We start from the raw sequence: 26,371 nt of genomic DNA, 5'->3' as shown, positions 1-26,371 counted from the left end.
CCTTATAGCGATCAACACTGCCATCTGGCTTTCGTTTCAACTTAAAAACCCACTTACATCCAATGGCCTTTTTACCAATAGACAAATCACACAAAGACCATGTACCATTCTTCATTATAGCATCATATTCACTTTGCATTGCAGCCAACCAATTTTTTGATTTTTTGTGCCTCATCAAATGAAAGAGGTTCTTCCTCTTCACATATACTAGACACAGCCAAAGCATAACAATCTGATGCATAAGAGGCATGCTGAAAACCTGAACGAGTACGACTAGACATAGGTGTATCAATTTTACTATCACGCAAGGTTTGCACCAGCCATTTAGGCATACCTCTAGCCTGCTCATTTTCAGCCCTATCCTCATGAATTACATCCTATAAATCTACATCAAAAATAGTTACACCTCATTTTTTTCTTGCCTTTATCAAGAGTCTTCTCAGACCTATTGTTGCTACCTGTGGAAGGAGAAGAAGTTGCAGACCTACTAATAGGAGAAGAAAGAGTGGAAGGGGCTGCCTTACCACTTCTTCTCTGTTGGGCAGCAACAAATGCCTGATCAACTGCAGGCTGCCTAGCCCTGTTTTGCCTGGACTGCGCTTCTTGCAAGAGCTTGTTGACTAAAGTATCATACTTGACAACATCAGGTCTGTCCTCAGTAACAAGTCTCCACGTGGAAGCAAAAGTCTGATATGACTCAGGTAAAGCATCAAGAACAGTATGCACAAAAGAGAATGATCAGGAATAATCTCACCTGCAGAAATCAACGGTCCTAAGTGTGTTCACACACATCACTGCCTATATATATGGCAACATCTTGTGCTTCATTATACCCTTGACATCGATACTTAGTTATGGGTCGATTTTAGGCTTTTATATATAGCCTCTTGTATATGTTTATTTGTGCACGGTCGCCCTTTGATTTTGAGGATGAAGTCATTATAAGAGGGGATGGTTTATAATGAAGGAATTTTAGTATGCACATGCACATGGGACATGGTCTTAGGCACATGGGGCTCATGGCATCTTTATGCATGAGGGATTTGGGCACATGTAGCCTTGGGACTATAAAAGGTACATGGCTTACTTTCATATACCTTTTGATCATTTTACATGTGATGCACATTAATTTCTGGGAGCTTATGGCCCAAGCTTCCATGATGGCTACTTCCATGAGTAGCTTGTGTGTCCATGCATAAATGAAAGTAAGCTATTTTTACTCCAACCAATGAGTGTGCAGCCCTCATTCTCTCTCCCTAGATCCCTCTCTTCCATAAGTGGCATGTCTGTTTAAGCCCCACCTTTGCATAGAGTAGTGGTCCCCAATGTAATGAGGAGGCCCATTTCATGTGGATGTATTTAGCCTAGCCAGGCTCCCAAATATAACACATTATAATATGTTATTTCCCACTAGAGAAGCCTATGCACTTGATTTGTTACACGATGGAAACTCTCATCATATGTTATGTCCCAATAGAGATGTCTGCATATGCACGTGATTTGTTACAGGAGGACGGACTCTCTCTTTCTCTCTCTCACACAGCCACTCTGAGGGGTAGGCCCCGATCAGTGTTCCAATGGGATAAAGAGGCCCATTTCACGTGGATGCATTTAGCCCAGCCAGCAGGCTCCTAGATATTACACATTATAGTTTGTTATTCCCCACTAAAGACGTATGCTTATGCACATGATTTGTTTACACGATGGACACACTCACCATATGCCCAATTGTTTGTAGATATTTAGGCTTCAGCCACCATGGAGATATCCTCTTGTTGGGCGACTTCAATGCATGGATGACTTTCATGTATACCTAGTTACGCTTCTAGACATAGACCCTATGGAGCTAGGGTTATGATGGTCATAGACCCTCTTGAGCTAGGGTTATAATGGTCATCTCACAAGACCCTATGGAGCAAGGGCTACAATGATCATCACAAGACACCATAAATATCACGTGTTGCTTGAACATGGGAGACATGTATGAGCTATTGATCTGCAACAGGATGCACGTTGGCCCAATGGCCCACCTTGTAAAGCTTGACCTACCTCCCTTGCCAAGGAGGCCATAACACTGCATGGAATACTTAACGAGGTCTCTTGCTCTTATGTGACATATCACCATCCCACCACCACCCATTAGGGTAGATTATGCTTATCTTATGTGACATATTTGGGACTTCACCATCCCACCACCACCCATTAGAATAGATCATGCTTATCATACTTGCCACACACTCTAGATCCCCTCAGATCCACCTTCACCCGCATTCACTTTCACCATGAACTTGACTTAGTCTATTGTGATTACTATACTCGCACATAGCCGACCTTAACCTCTCATCATCACTCTCAACCATCACAACACATCTCACATCTATTCTATTGTGATTACTATACTCGCACATAGCCGACCTTAACCTCTCATCATCACTCTCAACCATCACAACACATCTCACATCTATTCTATTGTGATTACTATACTCGCACATAGCCGACCTTAACCTCTCATCATCACATCTCACATCTATTCTATTGTGATTACTATACTCGCACATAGCCGACCTTAACCTCTCATCATCACATCTCACATCTATTCTATTGTGATTACTATACTCGCACATAGCCGACCTTAACCTCTCATCATCACTCTCAACCATCACAACACATCTCACATCTATTCTACATAAATCTGCCCAAGCTAGCTTCCAACACACCCTTTGCTCCTGTACTACCAAACCCCCATTGGGATCACAACCTATGGGAAAAGGAGACTGGATCGACCTTTGCATGTGAAACACAGACCGTTTTAAAACAGTACAACTCTTTATGAGTGTGGAGACCTCGGGCGCATGGTGTTGTTTGGGGGCACGGAAGACACCCACGCCCATAATTGACCCTCTCATATGGGAGACGTACACATGCCACCTATATGACATCCTGAATCAGCCCCCCCTAGTCCACATCCCCCGCTCTACCTCTGCCAGCCTTTTCACCACTACTAATGTCACGAAAGCATTATTGAAGCTACACAATTGTAGAGCCAAGGACCACAAGGACCTTCGCGCATGGAGCACTTCACACATGGATCCACCACCTAAAAAAGGAGGATCTCATCACTATAACATTTACAATACTGAATCAAATATGTTTGCTTCAAATGAATTGAGAAAGAGGCAGAAATAAACATTTGTTAAATACATGAACATAAATTATATAAAAGGAAATAAATAACGAATAAAATCATACACGTACAATTATATTGGTGGAACTCCCTTGTTATTTCAAGCTAGTAAGCGACAATAAAATATAAATGAATAAATAAATAAATCTATATATATATTGTGTGTTAATTGTAACCTACAATTACAATAATCAACTGCAAGAATTGGAGGAGGAGTAACCCTTGGTGAACTCTGTTGCTATATCCCAGCTACCGCGAAGTATTTTGGCGGTCTAGTCTCATCTTGCGCCCTCTCCGCTGTGTGTGTGGAGACCATTATGGAAGGCGATGAGCATGGCACCGACTACGAGGAGCAGGAGAAGATCGCGGCTTTCATGGAGATCGTTGGGAAGCCCGCAGATAAAGCACGAGAGTTTCTTCAGGTTCATCTTCTTTCCGTATGGGTGTATGGTTTCTGTATGTTTTTGCTTTTGCACACGATTAAAGGCTAAGTGTGGGAGGGAGGGACTCGCTCGTGCCCAACCGCCATCTGAGGGCGTTTGCATTATGAAGAAAGGAATGCCCGATTTCTTAAAGTGTCTATGAGGAAAGTGCTCACAGCTTCTTTTCTTTGTCGCTCTTTTTTTTTAGTGGGATATTAGAGTACAAAAGCTTTATTTTTTAGGCCTCTCAAGAGATCAGGAATGGTTTTGAAAACCCGAGAGCTATATGCAATTTAATCATCTCTAGCATAAGCAGTCTGCCTAACGAGCCCTATACGAGCAGGAAGGAAGGGGCTGTGACCTGAAATTTTCATGAACGCTCCCCTCTGGAACATAGTGATTCTAGAGTATCCTTGAAATCTGTTATACCTTTAGACTGGCACTAGAGTATCCTTGAAATCTGTTATACTGGCACTAGTCTCCAAGGATGATTAAAAACACCCGAAGATAAGTTCTGAATGGAGAAAGAGTTACCTGTGCTGAAGTTACGGTCTGGAACAGTTCACGGTGGGCTACGCTCACAGACTACAAAACAGGGCTTTGGGAAAATGTCCACCAATCCCAAGCCGTCATGGTCTTGGGTAGGCTGAGGAGAAATCTCAGTCCTCCAATTGGTACTGTGCCAGTTTCTGACAGCTCAAATTTTTTGCAGGAAAATTTCTGAATCTACTGACATTGTGTTACCCGATTTCTGCAGCAATTCCCATCACTGTGGTAAACCAACCTCCCCAAAATCATGACAGCAGGAAATGCTCCTTGGTCGTCCATTCTGCCCAGGGAAATTTGCGAGCGGCATCCGCTGCTCACCATTTTCCCCTGCCGAACGGACTTTCAAGTCTCGAGGTCCATTCCCTAGTCCAGATTTGTTGGATCTCTATACATCCCAAGTAGTGTCGCATAGTCTATGATGCATTTGGAAGACTGAGTGCAAGTCTTCCATGTAGAAGCAATTATAGGAAATGTGTCACCACCATTCCTCTGATGATCCCACTCTTCAACTTGGACAAGCATGGGCCAGCCCATTGGCACCCTTGGTGGGGACCAAAAAGGGGCAAAGGTGGACCAATTATTGGGCTGATGGAGGGCACCTATGGAAAGAGACTTTAAGGGCACATCTGAAAGAGTGCACAGAGCGGAAGCAATAGAGCACTAGATTGTGCTGAATAGAGAGTGCAAGGGAGAGAGAGATATGGAGCAACTATGCTGAATATACTGAAGCAATACAGTCCCAAGCAAGAGACACAAGCAGTCTCATAAGTGAGGGAGCAAAAGATATACAAGGCAAGATACTAGACTGAGAGGCCAGTCCACCTATTTATAGGTGGGGAGTGCTGGCCGATTGGAGACATTGAAGTTGGCCAACTGGGAAAAAACCATACGGGCAAGGAAAAATCCCAGAAAAATATGTAAAATAGGGGCCAGCCCACAATCAAGGGCCATGCAAAAGGGACCAAAAGGACACCAAAAATGGGCAGAAACTGGGGATGAATGTGCTAACACCCCCTCTCAGCACTAGATGTAGAACAAACTCCGAGAAGCCGAAGATGAGGAGCCAAGGAAGCCTGAGAAACCGGCTTGGTGAACAAATTTGTAGCATTCTCCATTGAAGGACAATACTCCAAACGCAAATCTCCAGCAAGAACCCGTTCACGAACATAGTGATACTGTATCTCAATGTGTTTCGTACGAGCATGAAACACAGGGTTCTTGGTGATGGCGATGCAACTCTGATTGTCACACCAAAGAAGAGTTAATCAGGTAGGAGGATAGCCAAGCTTCTCCAATAATCTTTGCAACCAAATCGCCTCACATGCAGTATAACAAATTGCACGATACTCCACCTCTGTAGAGGAAAGCGCCACAGCAGGCTGCTTTTTACTGCTCCATGAAATGGCTCCAGACCCAAGTGTAAAAACACAACCAGTGGTCGAACGCCGAGTATACGGATCTCCAGCCGAATCTGAATCAGACCGTCCAACAAGAGTGCATCCTTGGCCATAGAAGATGCCAAAGTCCAGAGTGCCACGCAAGTACCGAAGAACTCTGAGAGCACACCGCCAATGCTACTGACGGGGTTTGGATGAGAAAGAACTCAATAAACTGACTGAGAAACATATCTCTAATTGGGAGTAGGTCAACCAAACCAAACAACCGACGAGAACCCGATACTGTCCCTAATCAATCCTTGGAGAAGCATCAAGAAGAGAGAGCTTCTCACTAGTATCCATAGGAGAAGATACTGGTCTACATCCAGTCATCTGAAATCTGTCAATAATCTCCCGTGTGTACTTCTGCTGAGAGAAGAAAATGCCCTTCGAGGTCTGCCAAATCTCAAAGCCGAGAAAGTAATGCGGAAGGCCAAGATCCGTCATCTCAAACTCTGTCTCCAAAGCATCCATGACTAAACGTATCCTCACAGAATAAGAACCTGTAAAGACGAGGTCATCAACATAGACCACAATGATAACAATCAACCCCCTCTCAAGGAGGATATAAAGGTTCGAATATGCATGAGAACGACGCAGGCCGAGCTTCTGCTAGAACTCATCAATCCGTTGGTACCAAGCTCGCGGAGCTTGCTTCAAACCATATAAAGCCTTCTTAAGCTGGTACACCTGATCCTGTTTGCCTGGAACAACAAATCCCGGCGGCTGATCAACATAAACCTCCTGTGTAAGCTCTCCATTCAGGAAAGCCGACTTGACGTCCATCTGGAAAACGAGCCATCTATGATGACCTGCAAGAGCAAGAACGGTGCGAATGGTAGTCATCCGGGCCGTCGGAGCGAAGGTCTCATCGAAGTGGACTCCAGGGCGCTCTGAGCATAACCCTTGGCAACCAACCTCGCCTTGTGCTTGTCCAAGCTGCTATTAGCTTGGAACTTCGACTTGAAGATCCAGCGCACACCAATCACCTTACGCTGCAGTGGCCTAGGCACCAAAATCCAAGTGCCATTCCGTTCAATAGCATCCAGCTCTGCTTGCATAGCATGATGCCAAGGCTCATGTGAAAGAGCCTTGTCCACAGAAGTGGGATTAGAAGGACCATGAATGATAGAGGACATAAGAGCATAGTTAACAAACATGTTGACCTCATGAATTTGTTTCCCTGTAACTCTGGAAGATCGCCGGAGAGAACCAAGCGGAGGAGTAGAAGGAAGCTCACGTAACCTAGAATCACGAACTGTCTGATAGTTCCATCCAGGCATAGATCCACTCGAACTCGCTGGAGGAGGAGCAAAGTCATCATCATCTGACTGAGAATCCACAGCTGGAGGTGTAACAGAAGCAGAGGGAGGAGGAGGAGGAGGAGGAGGAGGAGGAGGAGGCAGAGACGGAGGTGGAGGAAGAAGAAGCTCACCACCTCCCTCTGAAGATGTAGAAGTGTCGTCGAACACCACCACATCATGGCCCACAACAACTTTGCCGGCCTAAGGATTATAAAGACGATATGCCTTGGACATAGTGATGTATCGAGAAAAGTCATGCGTTGAGACTTGGAGTCCAACTTTGAGCGATGCTCCTTAGACACACGAACATACGCCGAACAACCAAATATCTGGAAATGAACAACGGAGGGCTTCTCACCATGGAAAGCTTCATATGGAGTTTTATTTGGAAGAGCAGTAGTAGGAGACCTGTTCTGAATGTAGACAGTAGTGGAAGCCGCCTTAGCCTAGAAACGTCGAGGTAATGAAGAATGCTCAAGCATAGCACGGGCCATCTCCATAATGGTCCTATTCTTCCTCTCTGCAACTCCATTCTGTGATGGAGTATATGCTGTAGTAAGTTGTCTCCGAATGCCATGGGTCTTGCATTATTGTTGAAACTCTTGGGATGTAAAATCTCCCCCTCCGTCGGTCCTGAGAGCCTTGACCGAGCGACCGGTCTCTTTTTCCACCTCAACTCTCCAATCAAAAAAGTGCTGAAAAGCCTCTTCCTTGGTCTTCAGAAAGAAAACCCAAGTATATCTGGAGAAGTCATCCACCATGTACAACGCGTTACTCAAAGACGCGGTACTCATAGGACCACATAAGTCTGCATGAACAAGAGCAAGTGATGTCGAAGATCTGTGTGTCGCCTCCTTCGGAATGGCGGCTCGGTGTTACTTCCCTTGTAAACAAGAGGAACAAGTAGAAGATGGAGCCTTGATGGTCCAAGAGGAACAAGTAGAAGATGGAGCCTTGATGGTCGGTAAACCCTCAACTAACCCATCCTTCGAAGCTTGCTGTAGAAGTTGATAGCTCAAATGGCCAAACCGAGCATGCCAAAGAGCAGAAGAAGCACGAGAAGAAAGCAGGGCGGTCAACTTGTATAGACCACTATGTTGGCCTCCCTGAGCCAAGATGCTACCAGTCGCCTTATCACGAATGGTAATCTCATAACGAGAGAAGATCACCTCCGCACCCTGATCTGTAAGAGCACTCACTGACAAAAGGTTAAAAGCCAAATCTGGAATATACAGAATGTCAGAGAAGTACCTCTTGTCCTCGAAAGAGCGGAAGATGGGGATGGTGCCATGTCCATGCACTGGCACGGAAGAAGAATCACCCAAAGTGATCTCGACTGACCTGGCAGTGAAGTCCTCGAACCAATCTCGATGGGGTGTCATGTGAGCAGTAGCACCGCTATCCACAATCCATGACCGTGACTGAGAAGTCACAAGAGCAAGTATACGACTTGATGCCCTTTTGAAGCATATAATCATTGAATGCATTTGACATGTATTCTCCACCTCTATCTGAGCGGAGTGTTTGGACTTTACATCCACACATATTTTCAACCATTGCTACAAAGTGTCGAAAGCATGTAAACACATCTGCTTTCGCTTTCAAAGGGTAAGCCCAAGCAAACCTGGAGTAGTCATCAATGAATGTGACAAAGTAAAGATGCCCCCCTATGGATGGTGTATGCATTGGACCACATACATCACTATGTATGAGCTGTAATTTACTTTCAGCTCTAACATCTCCATCTTTGGGGAATGGTTTCCGTTGCATCTTTCCCAAAATACACCCCTCACATACATGTCTTGGTGGAGACTCAAGAGGCGGCATATTATCAACCATATGATGCTTCTGCAAAAGCATCAAACTCTGAAAATTTACATGCCCAAAACGAGCATGCCATAGCTCTGCTGGACTTTCATTACTTGCAGTTATGATGCATCTTTGGAGCATATGTCTCTCAGTGTCAATGAAACACTGGACACATGGTGTGTTGACAGTGGTGCTTCTAAACACATCACCTCATGAAGGGATTTGTTTTAAAAGCTTATGGCTGCCCCTGAAGGCAAGCGCGTAACATGTGCAAGCAATTCCTCTTATCCAGTTCAGGGTGTTGGTGAGGTGATCCTCACAACAGCAGATAGTGCAGACTTATGTCTTTCAGACTTATGTGCCAGGGATTAAGAACAACTTGTTGTCCGTCTCCACTTTTACTAAAAGAGGATATGCAGTGAGCTTTTGAGGACGACAGATGCACAGTGAAAGACCGTGAAGGTGGCTATGCAATGTTAACTTCCGGCCATTGTACCATGGGTTATATCAGCTTGACAGGTTTGACAGGAGAGAGCATGATGCTCATGTGGTTACAACTTTTACACTTGCCATGCACGAGGTAGAATTGTGGCATGTTAGGTTTGGACATGTGAATTATGGTAGTTTGATGCTATTGTAGAGGCATAATATGGTACAGGATATGCCTCATGTAGAGCTGCCACCAAAACATGTATGTGAAGGGTGCATATTGGGTAAGATGCACAGAAATGCATTCCCAAAAGATGGAACAACAAGGGCTGTCCGGAAATTACAGCTTGTGCATAGTGATGTGTGTGGTCCTATGTGGACACCATCTTTAAAAGCATCTATCTTTGTAACCTTTATCGATGACTACTCCAGATATGCTTGGGTGTATCCCTTGAAGGCCAAATCTGATGTATTTTCATGTTTTCAGCATTTTGTGGCACAAGCTGAAAATCAAACAGGTTGCAAAGTTTAGACTCCCATATCGAGGGGGGGAATGCATGTCCATTGCTCTCAAAGCATTTAAGGTAGAGAAAGGCATAAAGCATCAATGCATGATGCCATATTCTCCTCAGCAAAATATTGTTGCTGAGAGAAAGATGCATGGTTAAAGGCAAAGGATTGCCTCACAAATTCTGGATGGAGTTAATAATGTGTGCTACACATGTGTTGAACAGATGCCCTACCAAAGCATTGAAAACCATAGCGCCATATGAGGCTTGGTACGAAAGGAAACCTAAAGTTGATCACTTTAGAGTTTTTGGATGTATAGCATATGCACATGTATCTCTGCAGTTGAGAGGTAAGCTTGATGACAAAGCAGCTAAGTGCATATTTGTGGGTTATAGCAGTGGTAGTAAGGGCTACCATCTCTTTAATCCTTCCACACAAAGGATTTTAGCCAACAGAGATGTTGTATTTGCTGAAAATTTAGACCAGCCATTGGCTGAATTTTTTGGACAGCCACTTTCGGGCTCACATAACATGTTTGAAGGACTTCTCCCATTGGGAATTGATGGCTCAACAGATCAGCCATCAACTTTGCCCAATGGACAGCATTTGTGTGCTCAAAATTAGACCATGAATGAGCTCATTACACCTCAAAATGTGGAGGAAGCAATGGAGCAAGAGCGGACATCAATAGAGGAGGCCAGAGTTGTGCCTCGTTGGTTGCAGCCTGCTCCGTACTTTACAAGAGAGCAAACTTTCAGCTCCACTTGGTAGCAGGATACGGGCTGGTTCACGTAATGCAAGAGAACACGCAGATGTTGCTTGCATGAGTATGCTTTGTGATGGAGATGAGACAGATTCATTTGAAGAGGCTCATGAGGATGAGCATTGGATGCAGGCCATGCGAAATGAGATGGATTCTATCCATAAAAACAGCACTTGGGATTTGGTAGACTTGCTTGTTGGCAAGAAGCCCATTGACACAAAGTGGGTTTACAAGTTAAAAAGAAAGTCTGGTGGTACCATTGACAGGTACAAGGCCAGGCTAGTGGCCAAAGGATATGCTCAGCAAAAAGGCATTGATTATGATCAGAATTTTGCACCTACTTCTCGTATGGCCATAGTTAGATGTTTTGATTAGAATTTTGCACCTACTTCTCGTATGGCCACAGTTAGATGTTTTGTTGCATTGGCTGCCCATCATGGATGGAAAGTGCATCAGTTGGACATAAACTTAGCTTTTCTCAATGGGGATTTGCAGGAAGAAGTGTATGTAAATCAGCCCATTGGTTTTGTGATGCATGGTCATGAAACAAAGTATGCAAGCTTCCAAAAGCACTTTATTATGGTCTCAAACAAGCTCCTCGAGCTTGGTATGAGAAGATACATACCTATTTGACCACGCAGGGATTTTGCAATAGTCCAACGGATAGGACTCTCTATGTGAAGGAGGATCATTATGCTCATTCTTTATGTGGATGACATGTTGCTAACTAGGAATGATATGGATAAAATTTCAGCTTTCAAAGCTGAATTGCAATCATCATTTGAGATGACAGATTTGGGATTGTTGCATTATTATTTGGGCATACAATTTGTGCATACAGATGTTGGGATTTATGTACACCAATCAAAGTACATTCAAAAGGTGTTGCACAAATTTGGTGTCCAAGATTGTAAGCCCATTTGTACTCCGATGGAGCCAGGTCTGAAATTGAGCATGTATGATGTTGGAGAGCCTTTTGATATGAGTGTTTATATCCAAGCAGTGGGCTGCCTCGTATATTTATGCAACACACGGCCAGATATTCAGTTTGGGGTTTCCCAGTGTAGCAAATTTATGCACAGTCCAGGTACAAAACATTGGCAAGCAATGATTCTGATTGGGCTGGTGACTATGATACACGACAATCCACCAATGGGAATTGTTTCTTTTTGGGACATTCATGCATATCATGACTGAGCAAAAAGTAGCCCATTGTTGCCACATCTACTTGTGGGGCTGAGTACAAGGCAACCTTTACAGCCACAGTAGATTGTGTATGGTTGAGGAGATTGACGACTGATCTTCGTGCGTGTTAACAAACACCCACTACCATACTTATTGATAGTCAGAGTGCTATAGGCGTGGCACGAAACCCAGTGTTTCATGCACGTACTAAGCACATAGAGATTCATTATCACTATGTCAGGGAGAGGATTCATGTAGGGGAGATCTCATTATCTTACTGCTCTACACAGGACAATGTTGTAGATCTGTTCACTAAGGTGTTGCCTCGAGAGAAGTTTGAAGCTTTCCACAAAGCTTTAGACTTACTCTCCTTGAGAGAGTCATGTGCTCAGACCTTGTACAGGTTCACATTGCCACTAAAGGGGAGATTTATTGGCATGTATGCTATGACTTATGCCACTTATGATATAAGTAGTGCCACATGTGAACATGGGCTAACCAAGGGCACTTTTCTCCATTTGGTTTTTTCCTGTTGGATATTAGGTGTGAAAGGACACCACATTTATTATGTGTATTTCTATATTGTGGAGTCAACTCACTTGCTCCACATCTTTGTATCCTATCTTCTTTGAGCATCTATCGATCACCGCTTCTCTCTCTCTCTTGAGAGCTTGCTGCTGTGTACATCTATGTGTATTCTATATTTCTCTGAAACCCTAGCGCCAACAGGTTTCCCGCACAGCTAGGGGATAAAACATGTCCAAGATGTGGTGGAGAGAGAGAGAGAGAGAGAGAGAGAGAGAGAGAGAGAGAGAGAGAGAGACTCCACTCAAGAGAGTATTTGCACGACTCAAATGATGTTGATTATGATTGTATATTAATCACCAAGTACAATGCCTTTTTCTAGGCTTGCGAGTAGCCTTATCTTTTGACACACACGACACGTCTCACATAGGACACACATACTGACATGTGGCACACGCTTATCCACATATAAGGGGTGCTCACACCTAAGCTCGTGTTTACACACTTAATACATACGAACAAGTCTTGCACACGTGTTGAAGCTCTTTTAGAGGCTGTTCACTCTCACATAAACATGGACACAAACACTCGATCACACATGGGATTGTAGTAGTAGGTACACACGTAGCTCCAAAATATCCAACAACCCCCTTGGGAGCGAAGGTGGTGAGACCTGAATGCAAAAGAAAGATACTACCTTCTAACCCCATCACATGCTGTGTCAGAGCCGACTCATCATGCACACCTCTTGTGTCATGATAGCTCTCCAATCACATGATGCAACCGAGGTAGCAAGGCAAGCACTTTAGTCACCCCCTTGCCTCTTAACTGGGATAAGTAGGAAAGTTGAAGCCTTTTATAAATGAAGGCACACAAAACGAACATTTATTACAAATCAATTCCAGAGGAGAGGACTCATGACTCTCACACATAAAAACATAAATATTTGTGGGAGATTAGATTCTCCCCTCGAATAGATGTCGATGAAGATGCCGTTTACGACGCTGGCACCACAAACTATTGATGCTTGGCCAGCCTGGGGGCCAAGGCAGAGAACCCAGAAGACTGTCAATGTGTCGTATGAGGCTTTAATCAGTTAATTTCTCCAAAAAATCAGAAAAGCCCCAATTTTTAGGGTTTGTAGAGGCTTCAATTTGATGTTAATGGATCAATTGTGCTGAAACTCCCAAATTAATTGAATGGTGGAGTGTTTAATTTGAGGATTATCACCTTGATTTGAAAAAACCCTAAATTTTATGAATCTGCAGGTTCTAACGATGTGACTTAGAACTAGGCACAAAGAATAGAGTTGCTCACGGTGAGAAGCTGTTAATGCTGCAGAAGGCCAAGGCGGTACTCACAAGCCATGGAAGATATGCGAGGCGGCAGAGGCAGAGGAGGCGCGGGCTTGTCACGGTCGACAGCAAGAGGTGCAGCCATCAGAGAGGCAACAATAGGCGAGGTGGTGGGCAGTTGAAGCTGGGTGCGCAAGGGAGCGCTGGTAGTGTTGTGTGCACAACAGCTGGTGCTGTTATGGTACTGGTTTTGGGTGGCATACAATAGCAGCAGGTAGTGATACCTGTAGGTGATGGCACACAGCAACAATGAGTTAGGCGGCAGCCAGAGTAGCGAACGATAGTTTGACAGGAAGTGTGGGAAGCTCACGGGTGGCATTGTTGGCAGCAGCAAAGCGGCTGTCGAAGGTGCATCAGCTGGGCGGTGGAAGAAACCCTAGCTTTGATACCATGTCAACAGATTAGGGTTTCTTGCACAGCTAAGGGGGATGAAAGATGTCCATGATGTGATGTAGAAAGAAAGAAAGTCGTATTAACATCTTCAAAAGGCCAAAATGACCTATGAGACCAAAACGTGTTACATCATGTCCATGGAATACATTGTCATGGTACTGTAGGTATAACTAAAAGAAAATATCCGTTAAAAAAATCGAAGAGCCTCAAGCTCTTGCACCACCCAAGAATATCGCGCATAGGGTGTTGCAACATGGTACCCAATAAACATCTAGATTATCCTAGAATTATCTTGGATTAGCCTACAGTAGGGAGATTAGCCTAGGTTTAGAGAGAAGAAAGGGTAATTTCTTATATTCAAGTGAACATTGGCTTACATTGGTGTATATACATGACCACCCCTTTCACACTATCATTAATATTTTCCATGGGCATGGTCCATTGGCCTTGGGCCCATTATTTATATGAGACCACACTTTGTTACAAACCATCCCAACCCAAGAGGTTTCGTCCTCAAAACCATTGATAACCAAGGTGAAGAAGTCCAAGAACAATGTACAACAAATACTGTAAGAAAGCCAAAGTGGAGACCGTTCATATCAAAAGATGCTCGCAAGAGAATAGAGACAACTCGTCAAATGAACATTGTGCACATTGAAGAGCAGATCGTTGCTCTTTTGAATCATTCAATCTTCCATGTGACCATAAACAGCTCTCTCTAAGATGACATATGAGGTCCATTTGACTAGCCAACCCAAGTGCAGTTGTCCAGATTTTCAAAAGAGGGAGAGTGGAAACAAGTCATATCTTGCTTGCAAGCATATTTATTACATCTTTATGCATGTTCTACGAATACAAATGGAGCGATATGGATCGTCACACATCGGATCTGGAGGTCGTGCATCATGGGATGCCGAGTTTGTACTCCTAAAATGACCTTGAGGCCTTGGGGTCATGTAAGAATGGCCCTAGGGCCATTCTTCCACCTATTGTGCATGAAAAGAGGCCATCCTCTAGGGCCATTGTTGGATGCCCCATGGCCATCCCAAAAATGACCTTGAGGCCTTGGGGTCATGCAAGAATAGCCCTAGGGCCATTCTTCCTCATGTTGTGCATGAAAAAGAATGGCCCTAGGACCATTCTTGGATGCACCCAAGAATGGTCCTTGAGGCCACACTAGATGCTTAGAATGGCCCTACGACCACTCAAGATGCATGCTACATGCTCGTGCATGCAAGAATGACCGTGGGGCCAGTAGAGCATGCTAAAATGGCCAAGGGTCCATGCAAAATGACCCTAGGGCCACTCTTAATGGTATTGTGCATGCCAAAATGGCTCTAGGGACATTCTAGCATGGCCCTGAGACCTTCCTAGGGTATTGAAAACATGGCCCTTGGGCCACTAGAGCATGCTAGAATGGCTCTGCTGATGTGCAAGAATGGCTCTTGGACCATTCTAGCACGCCCTTGGGGCCACTTTAGATGCTTAGAATGGCCCTGGGGCATTGACGATGCATGCCACATGCTGAACTGTGCATGCTAGAATGTTCCTAGGGCGATTCTTGATGCTCTTCTGCATGCAATAATGGTCCTAGGGTCATTCTAGCATGGCTTTGAGGCCACACTAGATGCTTAGAATGGTCCTACAACCACTCAAGATGCATGCTACATGCTCTTGTGCATGCAAGAATGGCCCTGGGGCCAGTAGAGCATGCTAGAATTGCCAAGTGGCCATGCCAAAATAACCCTAGGGCCATCTGTGATGGTCTTGGGCATGCCAAAATGGCCCTAGGGCCATTCTAGCCTTGGCCCTGAGACCTTCCTAAGGCATTGCAAACATGGCCCTCGGCCACTAAAGCATGCTAGAATGGTTGTGCTGATGTGCAAGAATGGCTCTAGAGGCCACTAGAGCATGCTAGAATGGCTCTGCTGATGTGCAAGAATGGCCCTAGGGCGATTCTTGATGCTCTTCTACATGTACGAATGGCCGTTGGACCGTTCTAGCACTCCCTTGGGGCCACTCTAGATGCTTAGAATGGCCTTGGGGTCATTCAAGATGCATGCCACTTGCTGTTGTGCATGCTAGAATGTCCCTAGGGCCATGGCTTCTTGATGCTCTTCTGTATGTAAGAATGGCTCTAGGGCCATTCTAGCATGGCCTTAAGGTTACATTAAATGCTTAGAATGGCCCTACGACCACTCAAGATGCATGCTACATGCTCTTGTGAATGCAAGAATGGCCCTGGGGCTAGTAGAGCTTGGTAGAATGGCCAAGGGGCCATGCCAAAATGACCCTAGGTCTGAGACCTTCCCAGGGCATTGCAAACATGGCCTTAGGTCACTAGAGCATGCTAGAATCGCTCTGCTAATGTGCAAGAATGGCTCTAGGGGCCACTAGAGCATGCTAGAATGGCTCTGCTGATGTGCAAGAATGGCCCTAGGGTGATTCTTGATGCTCTTCTACATGCAAGAATGGTCGTTGGAGTTAACAAAAATTTAGAACTTTAAAATCTGATCTAGGTACATGAGCAGAGAGCTCTCATATCACCCTAATACATCCCTCATGGGCCGCTATGACATGGTGCTCAAGGTGGTAAAACTGAGCTGGCGCGAGAAGGTCTTGCGATGATGGGAGATGATGGCTTGGATCCTCCTGTGGTGGCGTGGCCGTGGCTGTGGGCGAGGGCCATAGGGTCTGGGGCGTCGAGCTCTGCATAACTTAGTGGCTCTGTCAGTGTCGCACCTCTTGGCCGAGCTCGTGCACTAGCTTGTGGTGTGGCTATGATGGGTGGATCGGCCCTCGGAGTGCTCGTATGGAAGAACTCGGTGAGAGCTCTCTGCGTTGGTCCTCAAGCAAGTGCAATTGATATGGATCTCACTAAGGACTCCTTGTGTCTACGGAGCTCTAGAAGAAAAAGTCCTAGGCATCTTTGATCCGAGAAGTCCATGTGTTCACACACTTATACATATGAACAAGTCTTGTACTAACATTTAAGCCCTTTTAGAGGCTGTTCAAACAGACATAATCGGGGACACAAACATTGGTTCACACACGGGATGGTTCACACATGTAGCTCCAAAATACCCAACATGTATTAAGCGTTTAATTGTATTTATAGTTCAAGTGTTTTTGAAACCCCGGCGTCCGGAGTTTCAACAATTAGACGGTGGTTGGATTGATGCCTACGTTTAGAAAGGCGAAGATTTGAGCACGGTGGTATTGATCTCCTTTATTTTCATATGAGCTAGCGGGAACTAGCCAAGAGCTAGGTGAACTTAAGGGGTGGATTTTGGCATTAGAGAAGAGGTTTAGTGGCATCATGCACAAATTTAGTGTCTATTAGCTATAGGGCATAATTTTCCATTAAGCGTTAATTGTATCAATGGTTATAGGGCCAAGGGCTAGGCCAACCTAAGTGGTGGATTTTAGCATTAGAGGGGAGCTTCAGTGGAAATTTAGTGCCTATTAGTTATAAGGCAGGATTTTCCATTAAGCGTTAATCGTATCAATGGTTCAGGTATTTTTGAAACACTTGGCTTCCGTGGAGTTGATGCGTAGTTCTAGAAAGATGAAGATTTGATCACAATAGTGCCTATTAGTTATAGGGAAGAACTTGCCATTCCATCCTATACTCATAGGTCTAGCATGAGTTGTTACATGAAGTGTGTTGTGGTGGTATGGGATGCTAGGGCTTATTGCATGTGAGGTCTCTTGATGCTAGGGCTTATTGCATGTGAGGTCTCTTGATGCTTCTAAATCTCGAGCTTAGGGATGACTATATACATGCGAGGTGTGGTCCTGACCAAGTGGGGACATCAAGATAACAGAGCTTCCGAGGGTTTCTTGAGCATTGCACTTGGCAAGATAAACTAATTTCTTGGGGGTTATGGTTGCGGTAGGGTTATTCCTTGAGTCGTTTAGTGCTTGGTGATGATTACACAACCTGTAACCACTCTCATGATGCAGAATCGATGTTTGAACTTATACCTTGTGTACAAAGAGGCAACCTTTATATTGCATGAGACGAGAAGTTTGAGATCGTCTAGGTTTAGGACCATTAGTCTAAGACCATATGGCCGTGCCTTTGGTTGATTTTTAGAACGACATTGACTTACCGAGTCTATGATGCACTATCACGAGATACCCGCAAAGGTTAGTGATGCAAGGTCCCACAGAGGCTTCCAATGCTCTAGATGTAGACAAGGTCCCACAGAGGCATCCAATGCTCTATGTGCGGATAAGGTCCCACAAAGGCATCCAATGCGCTAGGTGTGGAGAAGGTCCCATTGAGGCATTCGAGCCCTTGATTTTGGAAAAGCAAAGGAGATTCCACCTATGTCTTGTGTGCTACAAAATGGATAGGTTATAGGTGAGGTATAAACTTTTGAGTAAAATGGAAGGTAACAAGGTGTGTGTTTCGGTCTTCAAAAAATCAAAAGGACAAAGGTGCTAGACACACATCAATCTAGGTGTCTAGTTGATCCCTTTGCACGAGGGTCAGGGTGATAGTTAAACTAAATTGTTAGTTAGCTAATTCCATGAACTTGTTTGGACTAAAGGAAGGTAACAAGGTGTGTGTTTCGGTCTTCAAAAAATCAAAAGGACAAAGGTGCTAGACGCACATCAATCTAGGTGTCTAGTTGATCCCTTTGCACGAGGGTCAGGGTGATAGTTAAACTAAATTGTTAGTTAGCTAATTCCATGAACTTGTTTGGACTAACTTGTTTGGACTAACGACCCATCTCAAGGAATCCTTTATGGATGAGAAGGGTATAAGGTGGTTTCAAAGGTGGATGGAGAGTCTCGATTAGTTTTTACGTCCTTTTGGGACAATGGTGAGAACTCGTTAATAGGATCTCTCTAATCAATGTCTTGTGTTCTAAGAACGTGTTTTGTCCTTGAGGAATCTCCCTCTCTCCTATGTTTTTCTTATGTATTGTGCAACTTTATCATGGTATCAATGCTTAGGTGACCGGCACTACAAGGCAGCGGCGAGTTTCCTCGTTTGTAGGAAGATCTCCGTTTTTGGAGCAGGAAGGTGCTGCATTTTCAGTTTGGTGCTGCATTTCTGGAGCAAAGGAGAGAGGGAGACATCAGACGATGAACATGTTATGTAGCAAGAGGCTTTTACAATGGCAATACCAGCTAGCAAATGATGTAGAACATGTCCCTATGAATAGGTTAGATGATTAATAAGTGAACCCTTTTATGGTGATGCTGGGAAGTTGGCTGATTGTCCCTAGGAGTTGGCCGACAGCCTACGGCCTACTAAATAGGAGATAAATGGATAAAACTTCATAAATAGGCATTCCCCAAATACATTGAGATGCACAATTTCTAACACACCCTTTTCAGCTCATAGTGTGCAAAGTCTGAAGAAGATGCAACCATGGACACTCCAGTATTGTGCAGTACCGGATACACCCCGGAAAGAGTACCTGCCAACCTGACTCCTCAAAACAAAAGGCCACCCTGAACAGCAAGGAACTTTGCTTGGCTCAAAATTCCCACACCAGTGTGCAGTGAACTCCAGAATAAACTGATGAGCTGTTGAACACACCGCGCTCATTACCCCCCAACAGGGGACTATGAACACATCACGTCCTTAAAAAGGAAACCTTGAGCAATGAACTTGGAACTCATCCAGTCCATAATCTATGCTACACCAAGCAATAGACGTGGGACACATCCAATCCATAGCTCCACGGATCCCAAGTAGCACAAATGGAGCTACTAATAGCCCCCTCTCCCGCCCGCAAGCCTCCTTTGGCTAGAAGCACATGGGGGAGAACTATCTCTATAACTATAGAAGTTGACCATCTAGGTCCTCCTTGGCTTTTGTTGCCTTGGGGACACTAGAAGTATCAAAGTCATCATCCTATATATGATCATTGCCCGTCTTTGAACCTTGGTCCTGGCGTGGGCTGTACCCTTGGTCTTGCAATCCTTGGCCAAATGAACCTACATTCCAGAAGAGTAGCGGGTGACACTGTTCTGTCTGTTGCACTATAGCAGCAAGTGCCTGATCTTATCCACTAGGAGGGAACCTTACCTACTCTTGAGAAACAAGGATAGATGCCTCTTCCAAGAGGGAACCCATATCCATGGCAATAGCACACCTCTGTAAGCAAGCCTTTGTGCCACTAATGATTTGAACACTCCACAACCAATCTCCAACACTTCTCCAATGGAATGAGGTATGAGGAACAAACAGCCCCCTCTCAAAACTGAGAGATAAAGGGGCTGGACAGTGGCAAACAGTCCACCAAAACTTACTGGAAAACACCCACAAAGGAGCTAGATCCATCGAAGAAGCGGTAGGATGAAGATGCCACAAGTCTGTGGCGCTCCACACGTTAAGAAGAGGAACACCAACTGCTGTCCAGGGCTTTGCTCCAAACGCCAACATCACAAAAGCACAGGACCGACAGGCCCCTCTCAAGCGAAGGAAAGACTGAAACACCACCAGCAAGAGAACCTCCACTGCTGCCCAGGGCTGAACACAGCCCACACATCACCAACAACAGCACCGACTGATGGAGAAGATATCTGTAGGAAGATCTGCGTTTCTAGAGCAAGAAGGTGCGGCGTTTTGTGCATCTTGCTGCTGTGTTTTCCATCTGGCTTCTGCGTTTTCATCCTAAAGGCTGCATTTTCTTCCGGGGGTGCTGTGCTGCAGCTTTGGTGGTGGCGTTTCCCTGCTTGGTGGCTATGTTTTCAACTTGGGGCTGCGTTTTCTTCTCCTACGGCCACGCCGCTTTGTAGTGCCGGTCACCTAAGCGATTGATACCATGATAAAGTTGCACAACGTGGAAGCAAAACATAGGAGAGAGGGAGAGCAAAGGAGAGAGACATCAGACAATGAACATCATGTTATGTAGCAAGAGGCTTTTACAATGGCAATACCAGCCAACAGATGGTGTAGAACATGTGCCTCTGAATAGGTTAGATGATTAACAAGTGAATATGGGAGGGCCCCTTTTATAGTGATGCTGGGAAGTTGGCCAACAGCCCACGACCTACTAAATTGGAGATAAATGGGCATTCCCCATGTCCTTTGTTAACTTATTACTAAAGAATCATTACTTTTCTAAGTTCACCAACTTGTTTCTACTCAAATCCTCACCTTGACTCATCCACTCATCCTACATTCCCAGAGTAATCCATATTGAAGAGTGAAAACTTTTGGATTTTGCATGCTCTTCTAATGCAAATCCAAAACCAGGGTTTACAACTCAATACAAAGGAACCATACACCCCATTAAGTTTACCCTTATGTAAAACCGCCCAGCCATAACCCACTTCTCTTGCCAATGGTGCCCTTGGCTGGCGGTCAACCTAGTTTGACTTTTTGTTTTTAATACATCTATAAATTCAACTCAATACCAAGTATTAGCTTCTACATCCCTCACGAAAATGAGTTGACCGTACAATAACAAGGTACTTCATTGGTAATCTGCATGAAAAAATTCTTGCTTTCTCGTTTTGAAAAACTTATATATATTGTGGAGGTTACTAAATCTTATGAAGGATTACCTTTCAATGTCAAAATCATTCCCGTTACTAAAACTCCTTCCTAGAACTGGTGGGCTTCACCAACCTTGTTACTAGGGGTTTCCTCACGAACCAAAAAACCCAACTGTTGTTGCACCTCTCCATTTGAAACCAATTATCAGTGGTTTAAGTTACTTTCACTTATCAAATTGGGTCTTTTCTTGAAATAAGCTTATCGTAATGACATAAGGGGAATAAGCTTTCTCGTATCAATAGTAATAGTATCTCTGTTAGAAATTGTGCATCTCAGTGTATTAGAATGCCTTGATGTGTTTGATATGGTGACACTTGGAACCTTGTAGCACATGGTGAGCTATTGACACCCCAGCAGCTTTGGATCACGTGCTTCAGCTGATCCTTGTTCCGTCGTGCACGGCCCATGCGTTTTTGCACGTCGGTAGCACAGATTTGATCCCGCCTTCAACCCTCTTGCTGGAGTATCCGGATTCCCGGTCACAGTCTGTTTTCCTGGCCTTGGGAACGAGTGCTTTCTGCTTCTTTCTCCTTGTCATTGGGAGAATGATAGGGCAAGTGTTGGAATCCCCCGTAACAACCTTTGATGGCGGCATGTGTGTTGGGATCCCTCTTGTTGGATTATCCAGATTCTTGGTCACAGTCTGTTTTCCAAGCCTTAGGAACGAGTACCTTGTGCTTGTCCCTGTCATCGCGACAATGACCGGTGGAGTACTCAGACCTTCTTGGTTAGTGCTTCATTTGCCGTCAAATGGGTCACCTTGCTAGAGCTTGCCCTCGTCGCTAGTCTAGGCAAGCTCCGCATGTCAGCCCCCCCCCCCCCACCTTCCTCCTCGAGACAAAGCACCAGCATCCTACCCCCGAGGACGAGGATGGGGAAAGGTGACGGATGGCTGGGCAGAGGGAGTGTCGATGCCCTGCGAGAGCAGCATGCTGTCGCTAGGTGGGATAGTTCGATGGGACCCAGGCAGAAACGCTCATGTTAGAGAACTGTTTTGAGCATTTATCTCAGGATTACGTGCCTGGAGTGGAGGCCCCACTAGCCGTCCAGAGGGTCCTATCATTAGCTTCTGCTCAGCCTGAAGACTGGTCACACGGACCGGTTCGGTACCAGACTTAGCGATTTTCTGAAACCACTTTTTGCCCCCCTCCCCTAAGCAGGATTTGATCCCTGAGCAATAGGTGCCCTCTCGGGATCAGGAGCTGATGCCCCCAGCGTCCCCCCCCCCCCCCCCCCGCTGAGCTTAGAGGATCACGCCATGGGAACCAGGATGGCGAGCTCGAGGGCTGCAGTTTGGAGGTGATCCTCTTCATTTACCTCGTGTATGGCTGGCAGTCCCCCTTGCCACCTCCTACAGATATCTCTATTGTGATAGTTGGAGCCCAGTATATGTGTACAGCCAGACCAAAGTAGAGTGGGCCCACATGGAGCACAGGATCGGGGAACACCGTAGACGTCTGCGCACCAGGATGGACTGTGATTACTTGCTGTCCAAATCCTTGCCCAAGTCTCACTGGGTGGAGGGCAGCTCAGATAGATCTCAACCCACTAGAACCCTTTGATTCAGATGGTCTCTTGGAACATTCAGGGATTGGGTGGCACAGAGTGTCGCTCTAGACAGGGAGTCCTTTGCAAGGAGCTGCAAAGCTGCAAAGAGCCTTAGTGGGAGGTCCTATTGACATAAGAGCATCACTTGTCAGCTGGCCGTACTTGCAAATGTGGGAAGATTTTGCAGGAGAGGAGCCACACTTTTTGATCACTTGTCTCCGGCCCATATTGGGTCCAAGGTGGAGTACCGAGCAGCTTCTTCCGGTGGTGGTGGACTCCGGCACCATAGTCCTCGGGAGGGCACAATGGGTGATTATCAGGCTTGGGGAGGACCGAGTGGGCCTCCTTTTTTGGTGTATGGGGGGTGACTTTAATATGTTAGAGACCACGGAGGATAGACTAGGTGGTAGCTAGGATACTGTTTTTGGTGCAAGCTTGCGGCCTAGGAGGAACTTGGCTTCATCATCAGGGGAGAGGACCCCTGTCATCTCTTGGAGTTTGGGCGTAGCCCGGGGAGTTCGAGATTCTTGAGATTTGACGGGAGTGTAGGCCCCAACCTCACCCATTTGGATCATCTCTATGTTGATGAGTGGGCTTGAGGAAAAGGCGATTTGGTGGGTATTATAGCCATCACTTCCTTTTCAAACCCTTTGCCCGTCATCCTCTCTCTAGAGGCTCATTGGCGACAGGATAGAGAGCCTCTGCATACTCGAGAGCTTGGTCTAGGAATCGGAGATCTACGGGAGGATTGAGGATCTACATGAGAACAATGGTGGCGACTCTGGATAATGGGCTCAGTGAGATTAGCGCTATTCTCCAAGAAGCAATTGAGACTAGACTATCAGAGTTTTGAGAGCAAGAGAGGAGTCTCCAGTGGAGCTGAGCCCCCCTTTTGTGTTGCAAGAGCGCACACTAGACATCCCTTGGATTGAGGCTCAAATGGTTACAACCCGCACTGATATTAGCTCCATAGAGGAGAGGAGATTGGAGTACAGTTTCCATACCTACATGTCTTTCTAGACTTAGGCCGGTGATAGAGGGACATGGGATTTCTTTGAGATGATAGGGCCTCACCACCGGATGAATGGCATCGAGACGGGATCAAACGACACCATTGTTTTCGACCCGCCCCATGTTCGAGTCATAGCCACTAGTTTCTTCAGTTCCGTACTCACTTGCAGAGTCTCACTCCCCGTAGGTACATGATGTGAGAGCAAGGGTTTGGCTGATGGGAGAAGGAGGAATTAGGGTTAGGTTAATGTGGGAGACATAAACAGAGAGAAGAACAAGGGAGAGAGAGAGAGAGAGTTGTGGGGATAAGTCAACTCATGAGGCATGAGTGTGTGACTCCCCTATCACACATGTATATTGCACTAGTACACATAGTGCACTTAGTACATTAAATGTACTAAGTGTACTATGTACTATAACTTATGGGCTTGTACACACTATAAGGGTGGGCATAGTGCCTTTACCCCAACAACCTCCCACTTAAAGGCAAAGTGCCCTTAAGTAAAGGAAAAGAAAAATCAGCATGTACATGATAATATACAAGGCCATATCAAGGCTGAAACTGGCCTCATCCAATGCCCATCAAGTGTCTGCAATGAGCAAACCGCTCTGGAGGCAAACTCTTCGTCAACAGATCAGCCGGGTTGTCATCCGTATGAATCTTAACAAGCTGAATTTGCTTGTTCTCTATCACCTCTCTGATGAAGTGATACTTCACATCCACATGCTTCGTCTTTGCATGAAAGACAGGGTTCTTTGCCAACTGGATGGCACTCTGACTGTCACAATGCAACAATGGAATATCCCCTGTATAGCCCAAGTCAACCACTAACCGAGATAGCCATAATGCCTCCTTGCAAGCCTCTGTGGCTGCAATATACTCGGCCTCTGTAGTAGATAAGGCAGTGCACTTCTGCATCCTGGATATCCATGACACAGCACCTCCTGTGAATGTAAACACATAACCGGTAGTAGACTTCCGGTTATCTGGATGACCGGCATAATCCGAATCCGTGTAACCATGCACTAATGCATCCTGTTTGCCAAAACAAATGCACAAATCCTGTGTGCCCTTCAGGTATCTCATGACACCTTTCACTGCTTCCCAATGCTTCTTGCCAGGGTTGGCCATGTATCTAGAAACCACTCCCACTGCAAATGCAATGTCCGGCCTAGTAGCAACCATGGCATACATGAGACTGCCACAAGCTGAAGCATACGGAATCTTGGCCATATCAGCCCTGTCTCTATCTGACTGTGGGCTGTCCATAGCACTGAGTTTCACATATGGAGGCAAAGGAGTACTAGTCTTCTTCCCCCCGTCCATATTGAACCTCTGCAAGACTTTGCCAATGTATTCCTTCTGAGACAAATACAACACATGCTGATTTATGTCCCGAAGTATCCGCATACCCAAGATGTGATTTGCATCACCCAAATCCTTCATATCAAAGGTTTCATGCAGCCTCTTCTTCAAGGCATCCATCTCTTTACGAGATTTCCCGGCAATCAACATATCATCAACATACAAGATGAGGATCAATAGACTGCCATCCAAAGCTTTCTTGGTGTACAAGCAGTGATCTATGTCACTTCTCCTGAATTTTTGAGATTTCATGAATGTATCAAATTTATGATACCATTCCCTTGGTGCCTGTTTGAGCCCATAAAGACTCTTTTTCAGCTTGCATACAAGCTTCTCCTTTCCACTTACTGCATAACCTTCCGGCTGCTGCATATATATCTCCTCATGGAGATCACTGTGAAGAAAAGCAGTCTTCACATCCATCTGAATCAAGTCCAGATCATCATGCGCAACCAAAGCCAACACAGCTCTAAGTGTGGTCATTTTGACCACTGGAGAGAAGATCTCATCAAAGTCCACACCATATTCTTGCTTGAAGCCCTTAGCCACTAACCTGGCTTTGTATCTTGGCTTTGCATCTGATGCAACTTTGAGCCTGTATACCCACTTGCATGGCAAAACCTTCTTGCCTGCAGGCAAATGCACCAACTTCCAAGTTCCATTTTTATGCAGAGAATCCATCTCTGACTTCATGGCACGCTCCCAAAGAGCCTTGTCTGCCCTCTGTAAAGCCTCCTTATAACATGAGGGCTCCCCACAGTCAGTAAGCATCAAATAGTCAACCCCTGGAACAAACTTGTCAGGGGCTCTGGAGGGTCTAGTGGACCTCCGTACCCAATGACCATCATTTGCAGGTTGCTGTCCAGCCTGCATATCACCCAGTGGTGGCTCCTGTTCCATGCCATAGGGCTGAAAAATCATGCCCGGTATTTCCTCTAACTGTGGTATATCCATAGGGATATCTTCTGCCATATCTGGCTGTCCATTTGGACCATTTTCAGCACCATTTAAGGGCTGGTTTTCCTGCTGTAATGGCTGATTTACAGCCCTTTGT

The 26,371-nt window shown here is 45.4% G+C and overlaps 1 protein-coding gene across 2 annotated transcripts in view; it reads left to right on the top strand.

Moving 5' to 3' along the window:
- The first annotated feature begins 3,362 nt into the window (after positions 1 to 3,362).
- The window catches only part of LOC147604433 (plant UBX domain-containing protein 7-like), a 63,035-nt gene continuing 40,026 nt past the window's right edge, over positions 3,363 to 26,371 (top strand). The window contains exon 1 of one of the 2 annotated variants that reach the window (XM_086795146.1): positions 3,363 to 3,606. In XM_086795146.1, the coding sequence (XP_086651272.1) occupies positions 3,502 to 3,606 (105 nt within the window). In that variant the 5' untranslated portion in view covers positions 3,363 to 3,501. The remainder of the gene's footprint in view (positions 3,607 to 26,371) is intronic. The other variant, XM_086795145.1, reaches the window with a different exon arrangement.

The sequence above is a fragment of the Cibotium barometz genome, chromosome 62 (genome assembly GCF_041138505.1).
Source record: "Cibotium barometz isolate CiBa-2024 chromosome 62, ASM4113850v1, whole genome shotgun sequence".
Taxonomy (NCBI): domain Eukaryota; kingdom Viridiplantae; phylum Streptophyta; class Polypodiopsida; order Cyatheales; family Cibotiaceae; genus Cibotium; species Cibotium barometz.
Note: the sequence above shows the minus strand (reverse complement) of the source record. Positions and strands in the feature narration are given on the sequence as shown.